The sequence below is a fragment of the Echiichthys vipera genome (assembly GCF_963691815.1).
Source record: "Echiichthys vipera genome assembly, chromosome: 7".
Lineage (NCBI taxonomy): Eukaryota > Metazoa > Chordata > Actinopteri > Perciformes > Trachinidae > Echiichthys > Echiichthys vipera.
The window spans coordinates 14,865,249-14,878,262 of NC_139832.1; the positions used below are offsets into that span (position 1 = coordinate 14,865,249).

Consider the following 13,014-nt stretch of genomic DNA (forward strand, 5'->3'; position numbering starts at 1 on the left):
TCAGACTAAATATATATATATTTTTAAATGGAAATACTTTCATTATGTACCCTTCAAAACGCCCCGTGGGTGAAGCTTGATAAAGATTCTACATATTCAACCTTTAAGTCTCAATAAATAAATAAATACAGAAATGGAATAAATGTATAAATAAATACAGAAATAAATGAATGCACGAATTAATGTATTAATAAAATAATACATTAATAAATGCTTTACATTTATTTCTACATTTTCTTCACCTGCAATTATTTATTTCTGTATTGCTGTTCCATATGTTAATGAGTAGGTGGGAGGTCCCATTTACACATGCATTTATTTATTTATTTAGACTTAAGTCATGTTTAGTCCTCCATATCAGTAGACACATTCTTTACAGCTTCCTTGTAGTCGCACAACAACACCGGCAGGGACAAAGTGTGGTAGCGAGTCTCGCTCCAGGTCCAGCTGCGCGCACGCACACGCACCATAGCCATTTTTTTCTGTTGACTCCACTCTCCGCCACGTTGGTTCCCGTACGTGTGTGTGTGTGTGTGTGTGTCGCATTCCTCTGCGCACTACCAACGTTATGTTTGTGATGAGGCGGGAAATGGCGTCCGCAGACATGTTTGGACTGTGAGGACTAAAAGCTACCGAAGCGACAGACAGACACAGCTGTGCAGCAACAACAACCACGGCCCCGACCTCTACCGGCGGTACCGCCACGGTCGCGACCGAGAGCTGCTGCGGAACGTTTTTGAAGCGCTTCCTACAACATCAGTAAGTAACGAACAACGTCAACATGTAAACAAAAAGGCGGCTAACATTAGCCAGTGAAGGGGGCGTAGTCTAACGGCTGAAAAGAATTCTGGAACAAAATGACGCGTTAGCCAGAGCGTCGCTAGGTGACGAATAGCTTTATTTTACCGATTAATTGACGGACAGTTTGCACGTTAAACACATGTAATTACGGGGACACTTGCGAGGCGTGCAGTAGGACCTGAAGTGAATCATGTCACGGCTTTGCTTTTGCTGCCATTGGCCGTTTTGTTAGCCTAAACAAGCTAGCTGTATTAGCTACTTGCATCAACTAGCCGCGGAACCATCTACATCTGGTTTAAGTTAAGACAGATGCCACTTAACAGTAGATCTATTTAGCGGACAGTTGTGGTCACATTCATTCATAGTTTTGCCCTACCACAACAGGAGTACCACCGTCAAGCCACTTGCGTCTGTTTGGCTTTCGATTTTAAATAGCAGCAGCTGGCTAACGTTAGCTACTAGCTGACGATGTTGATGGAGCCGCTGTTACATAACCACAGTCACCGATGCTGTTAATGCTTCCAGATCTCATTTAGCAACAAGTAGCAATTACAGCTGCAGTGTAATTCAAAAACATGCAGCCATAAGGTGTTTGTATTAAACACCAGCTCAATTTAAACGTATTAAAGGCCTCGCATGTCCCATTAATGTGTATAGCCACTGACGTACATGTGGTCATAACAACTTGTGCTCTAAACTTTGCCTGTAATCTTGGTAAATTACCATGACAACCACTGGAGAAATATGAGTTTATCCTCAATGATTTACCGATAATCACATTCAGACTGGAGCTACAGTATTAGTGAATATTATGATGTTTCATGGAGCACACTTACTTAGATTACTGATGTATAATTAAATTATTAAACACAAACATTTACCTTCTGTTCAATCAGTACCAATACATGTTACTATAATGGACAAATGACAAACTTCAATCTTCACTCTGGGTTTTAGTGCTTCTTTTATTTTTTTACGAAATTAGATTTCTTTTTTAATAGCTGTGATGTAATGTCACCAACCTGAAGAATTATCAGTGTAGCAATAAGGTTTTTGTATTGATTTATAATATGACTGATTTAAACATTTTTGGCTTAATTATGAATAATCGTTAATTTTGCCATGTACAACAATCATATCATGTCTTTGAAAATGTAATTGTAAGCAAGATTAACTGAAACATTTAGCAACTTTGCGTTCTTTTGTTCAGTGAAAATAAGGATTTTGTCCAAGTCCATCAACTTCTCAGTAATGTATTGTTTTCACTATTGAAGCAATGTTTTTCTTCCACCCATGTCAGATCTTTCTATGTGACGCTGGAACAGGATGAGGCTGAGAGTGCGTAAAGCTCCTCAGCAGCCAAACTTGGGCCGTCGAACCCACCCGACCCAGGCCAAACGGAAACACTGTGAAGTGGAACCATCCCGTTTAAGAGGTCGAGGCAAAATGCAGAAGAATGAAACAGGCCTGTTGTCCACTATAAAGAAATTCATCCGTGGAAATGCTGTCAAGGTGGGCTCATATCAGGACGCACAGCTGCCGTTTTGTTTTTGTTACCGTAACTTGATGTTTCACTGTAGAAGCACACACTCTTAACTTTTAATTAAGGAATCCGTGCTTTAGCTGCATGTTTTGCTGATAATTTAAAATGCATGCACAAATAACTTGGAGTGTTATTAGACGCGTAAAGGAAAGTCATATTATAGCCAACAAAGTTTCCAACTGACTTTTTGTAAGTTTCTGTGAACTTCCTCTATTTTCATTCTGGCAGCTGTTATGGTAAACGTTTTGGTCATTACCAACTGTGTGTTGGTTATTAACAGAAAAACTCTGCACTCTAAACTCTGAAAGTAATTATTATCTTATCAGCTCCTGTGTATAGAAGAATTTTGCGTCATTTCTAAATTTAGCACATCTATTTTAAGATTTCGACTGAAACACAAAACACCAAGATTTGATTGCTGTTGCGAATTTATGCTGTCATAACTTATTTTTACAACACTACTGATTTGTGCTTCTCATTATAATACATTGCAGATTTCAAGTTAAAAGACTAAAAAGCCACAGAAAAGCTGAAATGATGTGATGGATTCGTAACCTTGACTGGTTCTGTATCCCTGATTTCTTTTATTTTTCTCAGGTGGAGCAGGATATTCCTGCAAAGAGGAGTCGTATGGATTGTAATTCTGAGAGCGATCTCATTACTTCGACGCCACAGACTAGAGGCCTTTCCAACAAAGCGGTCACCAGAGTTTGCCGGAAAAGTCCAAATAAAGGTATTAAAGACCCAGTTTTAGACACAATGACCTGCAACAGTAAACCGTTGAAACCGAACGGTAAACTAGAGGTCCCGGTCGAGGCAGCAAGCAGCCCACCACGCACCACCCTGCTCGGCACCATCTTCTCGCCAGTCTTCAACTTTTTCTCACCAGCAACTAAAACTGGTAAAACAGGAGAATCCTTAGATATTAATGTCTAAGAATACTTGGAATAATTAATAAAAGTTCCCTTTGTGATATGTGACCGAACTTTACTGACAGTTTTGGTCATTTGTATTCAGCCACTCCTGGTTCAGACTCTCCTGGCCAAGCGATGGAGGCAGAGGAAATCATGAAACAGCTGGACATAGAGCCGGCAGAAGAAATGCCAAGCAGCACTCTCACATCCACAGAAGGCATCGCTCCGTGTCACGCTGCCCCGATATTACCGCAGAGGCTTCAGATCACCTCTGATACAACCATAGAAGAAGGAGTAATAGTCACTGAAACTGACATGCCACCATTAACAGGTACGACCACTCTCAGAAAGAAACGTTCTTGACCATCATAATATGCTTCCAGGAGACAAATACTAACTGCAGACAGTTCTCGTTGTTTAGTGTTTTGATGACGGGATGGGTGGGGTTAACATTAGTAAGATGCTTACATCAAATTAATCTTTTTTGTTTTTGGCTACGCAGATTTGTGAACGTAACACTGCTCTTTTTGAAAGATATGCAGTCATGTTTCACTGTCTGTGTCTTAAACATTTAAACTGTTTACATAGTTGTAACTTCTGCTTTATATTTAACAATAGAGAGCTGTAGTGAAACTGGAACTTCCAGGGTTTTTTTTAGAAGCAAGAAAACCTCAATCAAAATCTGTTTAACTCATTTGTAGTAACATTTAAAAACTAAACCATCCAGCCTCAGAACAGAGCCTCAATAACTCAGTATGTTATGAGGTTTACTCCATTAGTTTAGGTAAGGGCAGCCATTTTTAAAGAATGATCTAATATTCAACATTTCCATTGTTAAACAGTAAACCTCAAGAACAGGCATCATTTTTTAGAGTGATGGGCCACATATGTTGAATGTGAGATTGCATTGACTCAGATGGCGGTGGTACAGAGATTAGCCTGAATATGACGTCATGACTTTGAATCTTTGTTGCTCAAAGATAATATTTGAACTCCTTTTCCATCTCTCTGTCTTCATCAGCTCCTGGTTGTATGCCCGATGGTGGTTACCCACATGCGTTACCTTCAGCTCCTCCAGAAACCTCATATGAAGAGGAATGGGAAGTTTTTGATCCGTAAGTTAATTGACCTTTCACAAGCAGCTTAAAGCAACCATATCTATGTGTTTATTAAAAATGATTCCTTTAAAAATGCTGTAAAGTAAAAATAAGGAGCAATTTTTTTTTGTTAAAGTTTCAACTCTGCACTTTTGACAACGCACACTGTGATCAGATTTAGTCTCACTTCCAAGGTGACATTGCTTGTTGGTGTGTGGATGCAGCTTGCTGCAATGTTAAACTTTCAACCACTAGATGGCAGCAGAAACACGACTTTCAGCCTTTGTGTGACTACTCTGTGATGACATGTGACACCATGTTTACTCCTTTACTTTACTTCATTGGACTAAAGACCTTTTAACTGTTCAGTTGATTCACTTTAAACATTTAAACTCTGCTTTGAATCATTTCAGACCCCTGTGGCAATAAATGTTCATTTAAAATATTTCCTAAATATGTTGCTGTTTGTTGGGACACGCCTTGTTTGATTGGTTTAATCTTAATATGGTTTCTCTGCTTTAAGGTACTTCTTCATAAAGCATGTGCCTCCGCTGACGGAAGAGCAGTTAACACGCAAACCAGCGCTACCTTTGAAAACACGCAGTACACCAGAGTTTTCCCTCGTCTTGGATCTGGTAAGCAGTAAAAGATTTCCTGTGCTGTGTATCATATTAAAAGTAAATTTGCTTTACCGTTTTGTTGTTGTTTTTTTACTGATTTTCTTTTTTTTTTTTCTGTTGTCAGGACGAAACTCTGGTCCACTGTAGTTTGAATGAGCTAGAAGACGCAGCCCTGACATTCCCTGTGCTCTTTCAAGATGTAATATACCAGGTACTAAATGCTACATGTCATTCAATAATCCCAAGGTCTCCATTTTCTTCCTGCTGTGGTCAAATTTCTTCTGTTCTGTTTTTAATCTGAAGGTGTATGTTCGGTTGAGGCCCTTTTTCCGTGAGTTTCTTGAGCGCATGTCTCAAATGTATGAGGTGAGATGCATCTTTCATTTCCAAGACACTCCAACAGTATCTGTTTTAATCTGACCTGCTCTTAGTTTACATATTACTCATTAATTACTGCTGTCAATTACAATTTCAGATTATTCTGTTCACGGCTTCAAAGAAAGTGTACGCCGACAAGTTGCTCAACATCCTGGATCCGAAGAAACAGTTGGTCAGGTCTGTGACTACAGCTTTTATAATATGGTATTGATTTAACAGGATGTGCATATACAACAAAGGGAGAGTCATCTATGATTCAACCAAGAAATGGACTAGCTTTTTGCTACACTTTGCCTTGGGAAGTAATTAAAGATATAAAGTTTGTCAGCAGGACAAATGAGCTTTAAAGCAGGTGTGTCCAACCCTGCTCCTGGAGAGCTACTGCCCTGCAAGTTGTAGGTTTCTTCCTACTTCAACACACCTGATTCTAACTATCTGACTATTCTGACTATCAAATCCCTGACAAGCTTTGGCTGCTTGAAACTGAGCAGATCATTAGAATCAGGTGTAAAAGAAACCTAAAACATGCAGGGCAGTAACTCCCCAGGCTAGGACACCCCTGCTTTAAACAGTCTCTCAAATACTTCAGAAGAAAAGAGAAGAAAGTTAAGCTAAAGGGTGTTTTCATAATGACTGATTCCACACGTCATAGTGCTGTCATTGTTGCAGGTTTTGAAGTTAATCTGGTTTGCTTGTCATAGCAAGTAACCATTAAGCAAGTATTAAACATTCACTCATCAGACACTTAATTGGATAACTTAATAGCTTAATGTGAATATCTAATCAGCCAATCAAGTGGGAGAAACTCAATGCATTCAGGCATGAAGTGGTGCAACGATATATTTCCCAACTGTGATGCTATCATGTCAATATGGATCAAGAGGTGTGAGGAATGTTTCCAGCCCCTTGTTGATCGTATACCACGAAGAGTTACGGTAGTTCTGACGGCAGGGTGCAAACTGTTTTTGTTAATCCTCCACACACACCCTTACTTTCAGATCTGGTCCTCCACACCTCTGACTTCCTAAATTTATCAGCCATAAATACAATATGTACAATAGTGTGGGTAAATGCAGCAGAACTCTTACTTTAATCAAATGAATAAATGAAAGAGAACCTGATTGGCTTACAGAAAGCACAATGATGGTCACTGTTAATATAGCTGGTTTAGTGTTTGTGGAGGATGCTTTAAAGAACAGGTGAGAGAGTCTTCTTTTCTCTGGCAAAGCAGGCAAGCAACAACATATGGAATAAAAACAAAGGAAGCACGTAATGGCACATAATAATTCAATAAACTCAAACTAAACAATCAAATGCACACAAAATAAAAATGTAGAAAATTAATTAAAACCAATGGTAAGAAAGTGGGTCTTTAGCTTGGATTTGAAAGCAGTCAGCATCGTCTCAAGTCTAAGCACTTCTGGCAATTAGGAACAACCAGCCGACCTGAGAGGTCTACGAGGTTCATACTGACCCAGTACTAAAACACTTAAACACTCTGACATGTAATTGTGCTGTCCCCAAAGCAACTGGACTTGGTTATTTGTCTAGGAAATGTTTTCCGGGATAACGTTGACCTGGACAAATGAAAACATTCGTGTAACTGTGCTGTTTCACCACAATATAAGCATAGTGTTTTTAATCAATATGGCTTTTTAAAAAAAAAAAATTATGACTCACTCACACAGATTATGGTTTGGGATCCTTTCGTTTGTCTTTGTTTTATCTTGTTGAAAAGATTTATTACTGCATGTTTTAACTGAGCAATATTCTCTTTTTTTTAGACATAGGCTATTTCGTGAGCACTGTGTGTGTGTTCAAGGAAATTATATTAAAGACTTAAACATTCTCGGACGGGATCTTTCCAAGACGATAATAATCGACAACTCACCCCAAGCCTTTGCCTATCAGGTAAAACTTCTTCACACTTTTTAAAAAAATGAAAACCTTCTTTTTCTACTGATGTTTTGTTTCGCAATGATACCAAAGCATAGATTTTCTGTCTTTTACAGCTTTCCAATGGAATCCCCATTGAGAGCTGGTTTGTGGATAGAAATGACAACGAGCTTCTAAAGCTTGTTCCCTTCCTCGAGAAGCTTGTGGAGCTGGTATGTATCCAAGCCTCTGTCTGTCTCTGTAGTACTGACAGAAACACTCTACACCGCCAGTGGTGTGTTGATGAATATTCCACCTACTCTTCCCTGTGGAGACTGAGAATCTCAAGATTGAATGTGTGCCACAGTGCCTGTAGTATTTTACGGATACTGAAGCTGACATAAAACAAACCTATCATCTGTGTTGAGCAGCTATGACAGAACCTACTGGCTGTATGTAACTCACTGATGATTAATGTGGATAAAGTCACAAGGTATTACATTGAGTACTGATAATAGAGATCATATGAATATCTTTAAATCAGAATATGGTTTGTTTCCAAGTAGATTTTCACATAAAATGACACAATATAAACATAGTAAGAGAAAATGAACTGAAGAATAAAAGCAACTATTGCAGTAATCGAGACATTCAAATATAATAGATAGTCTTAAGAAGTGGTAGTTGTGTGCAGAAATGTGCAATGGTTCACAGTATGAAGTATAAAAACAATATGCAATGTATAGAAATATAGTCCCAAGGATGTGCATCAATGTAACCAGACAGAAGGAGATATTAATGTAATGTGTAGCGTCTTTGGGGTGGGGGAAGAGTCCATGTCAATGGGGGTCCGGGGCCTTGTTAATGAGGCCAGCTGCAGATGGGTAGAAGTAAGCTGTAAGGATGTAGGATATTTCTACAGGGCCTGAAAGACAAAAGAAGTGAACTGATGCTCTGCATTGTTTTTTTATGCCTCTGTGCTGGCGACAGCTTTGCAGCAATTCTGCCGTCAAAGTAAACCGCCATTAGTCATCCACACTGCACAAACTGTTTTCTTGTTGTTTTGATCTCTCTCTTGTTTTTTTGTTTTGTTTTTTAATCACAGAATGAGGACGTCAGGCCGCATATTCGAGAACAGTTTCGGTTGCACAACCTCCTTCCTCCAGACTGATGACCTCATGTCCGTCTCTCAGTTCAAGATGGTATCAACATTGGAAAAAAAAAAAAACGGACTCCCAGAAGATTACAATTCAACGGATTTCTCTTTACAAACATAGCCATAGATTGGTGAAGTCCCTCCGTTTCTGGTGTCCTCCAAGGACCTTATTTTGGAAAAAAAATATGTGAGGTAGTCATCAGCAAGGAAGCTTAAGAGCAAGCACGACCTGTTGCTGGTGTGAGTGATGTCACATCCTGGAACAAAAACACACACAAACAAGCATCATAGTTTCAGAAAGGTGTTGCTTTCTTTTTCTTTCTAATTACGTTTTTTCAGACTTATGCTGCAACTTTCTTGACTTGCAATATGGTCCTTGACATGTGTCATAATGACACTAATCAAACAGCATTTAAAAAAAAAAAAAGTCTCTTGCGTTAACTACCATAAATAGCTTGTTTTTTTCTGCAATAAGGTCCCATGGTGGTCCACCGGAAGGGAAAACACTTTAACTCTCTACTTTAGTTTTTTGAATCATGCAAAAGAAGTGAAAGTCAAAAAGCCCTGGATGTTTTTAAAAACACACTCACCAGATTCAGAACAAACAGACCTGCTCGCTGTGGCAGAATTTGCCGACTTGTTTTTATAATGCGACTTGGAAGGTGGCTTCCTGGAAGGAATTTTGTCTTTTAACAGCTATTTTGGATTGACAAAACTGAATGTCATGCAGTGTTGGATCATATGGACCCTGGTGGCTTTAGCCTGACCTCGAACGGCCAGTCAAACCTGTATAATATTCACTCTATTTACTTGTAAATATATGTACATATTTTTTTTTTTTCTTGAAGGTTTTTAAGTCATTTTATTTTCACTTCAGATTTTAGTATGTATTCTTTGATTCGGTTGCTTTTATAAACCAACAAAATGTTAGTGTGTTTTGTTTGAAGTTGTTGATAAACAGCTGCTTTTCTGTTGTATGCCTGCATTATTCCTGTGATGCTTTACTCCATTACATGCAGTTGTCTGTAATAAGGTGCAGTTTAAAAAAAAAAAAGTATCTTTGGGAGGAAGATGTTTCTGAAACAATATTTTAAAGCTATGTAAAGTAAGCTAGACATGGGTCTCAACTGAATACAAAGCCATAATGGCTGAATTATAATTTTGAAGATTTGTATTTGATCGTCCTCTTTTAACGAGGGGTGGGGTAGGGGGTTCAGGCATCTTGCACTTTGACATCCAGCCCTTTGTAAGTTGATGTAAATCTTGTCACTTTTCTATACAGTTGTGTATCACCTCAATTTGTTATGTAGGGGGGGATAAATTGTAGCACCAGCAAATTGCCAACATGTTTGCTTTGAAAATCTTTTTTTCCAAGACGTCTTGTATGTGGGATCTTTATGATGTAGGAGTCACAAGTTTTATTGACTATTGAATGATCACTCCTGTTGTATTCAGTGTTACTCAATGGTTTCCTTGAAAATAAATACATTTTTATACGACTCAGAGCCTCCTACTGATAATTCAAGTTTCTAACATTGGTTATGTTTAGGAACATTTTGATCATCATTATTATGATTGTTTTTTTTAAATAAAAATGCCTGTTAGTTTGTAAAGTTACTCCAGTTTAACAATACAGTAAACCCGTTTGTGCCTGCAACTGAAATTTTGAGTCTACTTTAGAACTAAATGAAACTTTTTTCTTAAACATGTAGATGGGTTTAATATTCCCCCAAACCAATCCTTTTATAGTGTGTAACATTCTTTACCCATGACCTTTAGAGAGTTACATATTTCACAGACAAAGATAAAGGATTTTAGGTAGGATCAAAAAAGTATCCTAACGTTAGTCACAGTGTAAACAAAGGTGTGTCTTGACTGCCTGTTTCAAATGGACCACTTTGCAATCTCAGATTAAGACTGAAGAGTAAAATACACCACAGTACAAAAGTATAGGTGACTGTAATTAACCATAGACATTTCTATTTCATTTAAAATACTTAAATGCTTTGCCTCGTTCTTAAATGTCCCATATTAATAGTGATTTATACTAATTCATCACATTCAAACTTGTATTTTGGGTTTCTACTAGAACATGTTTACATGCTTTAATGTTCAAACAGAACATTATGTTTTTTCATACTGTCTGAATATACCTTTATTCACCCTCCGTCCTGAAAAAGCCCAGTATGCTCTGATTGGTCAGCGTCTCTGGGTCTGCTGCCTCTTTACTCTCTGCGTCTCTGCACCTTCATTGCAGTCGGGCAACGACTCTAACTGCACTGCAGCTGTGGCTCTATGGTGGACGGTTGTCTGCCTTGACCGGTAACCAAGGTAGGTACTACCCAAAAAGTGCAAGAATCATACGGGTACATAAAAATGATCAAATAGACCAAACTGATTCAAGTGCTACATATTACAGAGACATTTATACATCTTATATAGTGTATGCATTTTTTTGATTCATGGGCCAAGGTGCAGTCTGAAAAGGTAGTTGCTGTTGAACTCCGAATGCATGTGTCTTTTCATTATTCAATCCCCTTACAATCCCCTTGTGCCAGAAATGCAAGCGTAAGATTTATGAGTGATCTTCTTGTAATCTTCAGCTTGCCGCCCTGTAAAAAGAGAGCCAGCTAAAAAAGAAAAAGACATTTATATTGAAACCTCAGGCTAAACTTAATAGATATCCAGTGACAGTAGTCATCTTTTAGTGCTATGTACACAGCCTCTTTATTCAGAGGTATGAAACTTACGAGATGTCTTGATCAGATAACCTGCTGAGGTCTTTTATCCTTTTGTTCTTTCAAGAAATAGGTCATTACCTGATTGTAGGCATGCACTGAATTGCCCCTTCCAGAGGTCATGTGACTCAAAATACAAAGGGGGCCAGTCTTCATCAGACTTATCTGACAGGTGTTCAAACAGAAGAATTATTTCAAAACAAAATTGCACTATTGATAGTGTGAAGATAAGACGTGGGAATAGTAGTTTATTTAGTGAAAACCCCTCTGCCCTCATCTATTGGCTGCTGGTGGGGGTGGAGGTTGTGGCTCATAAACTATGAAGCCTCGCTGGTGTGTTATCCCAGGTATATAAACAATGCTGACAGGTGTCCTCCCCCCAGGATAACATCAGGTCGACTGAGGATGTGGATGCTCTTCTTAGTGAGTGCCTTGTTGGGGGCGTTGGGGTCACAGGAAACGCTCTCTGGAGCAGCTCAGCAGCTTCAGGCCCTTCACTGCCCGCCCTGCGAGCAGATACACTGCTCCACCCGGCGGGCGCTGAAGCTCCAGTGTAAAGGCAGTGTCACGACAGATGTGTGCGGCTGCTGCCCCGTCTGTGCCAGAGCAGAGGGGGAGGCCTGTGGAGGAACATGGGACTATATGGGCAAGTGTGATGAGGGACTGGTGTGTGTTTACCAGGAGGACTCAGCAGCTGACAAACCAGACGCAGAGCGCACAGGCATCTGTAGAGCAGGTGAGATCATATAGTTTATAACCTCAATTAGTATCAAGCAGGTAATGTGATGTGACTTTTTCATCATTGATTAACAATACGCCTCAGTGAGCCGGATGTATTTATACATTAATCACCAATTGTATTTGAATTGAACTGAATTTAAAAAAAGATGCATCAGTAACATAATGTAAATAATACACTGTTGATTCACTGTGTGTATATGTTCCGTTACAAATGTGACGAATAAAGCTTTCAATTCAATTTCAATTCAATTCAGTAGGCTTTATTTTGTTAATTTTTTGTTTATTTCATTTATTTTTTCCTATTTTTTTCTGTTTGTATTACTGGGTGTATAAAATACAAAAATAATAATAAATGCAAATATATTTAAACACATTGGACATTTTGTGGATACACGGATGTATGAATTTATTACCATAAAAATATATTTTAAAAAAACATTGTAAATGCCTATGTGCCCTGCGATAGACTGGCGTCCTGTCCAGGGTGTACCCCGCCTCACGCCCAATGTCAGCTGGGATCGGCTCCAGCACCCCCCGCGACCCCGACCCCGGGATAAGCGGTTGAAGATGAATGAATGAATGATTGTAAATGCCACAATATATAAATATTCAAAATGTTACTTAAAACAGAAGCATTATCAGAGAAATGCACTTCAAGTATAAAATGTGAAGTACCCATCATGCAGTAAAATTGCTCCTCTCAGCATTTCGTTATATCTATATGTGTTATATTACTGTGTTATTACAGATCCATCAAAACAAACGATGCATTTTAATGTTGTAGCTGATCCAGAGAGCTGGTCTTAACTATTTCATATACTGCGAGGTGGTTTCACCTATAGCAGTGCATTATATTTAAAAAACTGATTACATGTTTTGAAAATAACTAATAGCTGTGAAGTAAATGTAACCAAAAAGTACAAGATTTTCCTCAGAAATTCAGTATCATTTAGTGTCATTATAGTGGGAATGGCGCCAAAGAGGTAAATCTTGTTTATGAGCTGTGAAGACTGATAGCGTGGTCAAGGCTTCCTTTGATTCAAAGGTTTCTGCCAACAGTTAAGCCATAATTACACCTCTTATCTCGCCACGGCGAACACAGTTGTCACCGTTATTGATACGGTATCAGACGTAGTAGGAGATTAGGCATT

At 38.7% G+C, this 13,014-nt stretch overlaps 1 protein-coding gene across 1 annotated transcript; it reads left to right on the forward strand.

Moving 5' to 3' along the window:
• Positions 1-448: 448 nt before the first annotated feature.
• ctdspl2a (CTD (carboxy-terminal domain, RNA polymerase II, polypeptide A) small phosphatase like 2a) lies at positions 449-9,883 on the forward strand. Its single transcript, XM_083917046.1, has 12 exons — positions 449-759; positions 2,102-2,313; positions 2,942-3,245; positions 3,362-3,589; positions 4,280-4,373; positions 4,879-4,990; positions 5,100-5,186; positions 5,279-5,341; positions 5,451-5,530; positions 7,138-7,264; positions 7,366-7,461; positions 8,334-9,883. The coding sequence occupies exons 2-12, from the start codon at positions 2,128-2,130 to the stop codon at positions 8,397-8,399; spliced, it is 1,443 nt and encodes a 480-aa protein (XP_083773172.1). The 5' UTR covers positions 449-759; positions 2,102-2,127; the 3' UTR covers positions 8,400-9,883.
• Positions 9,884-13,014: the final 3,131 nt, after the last annotated feature.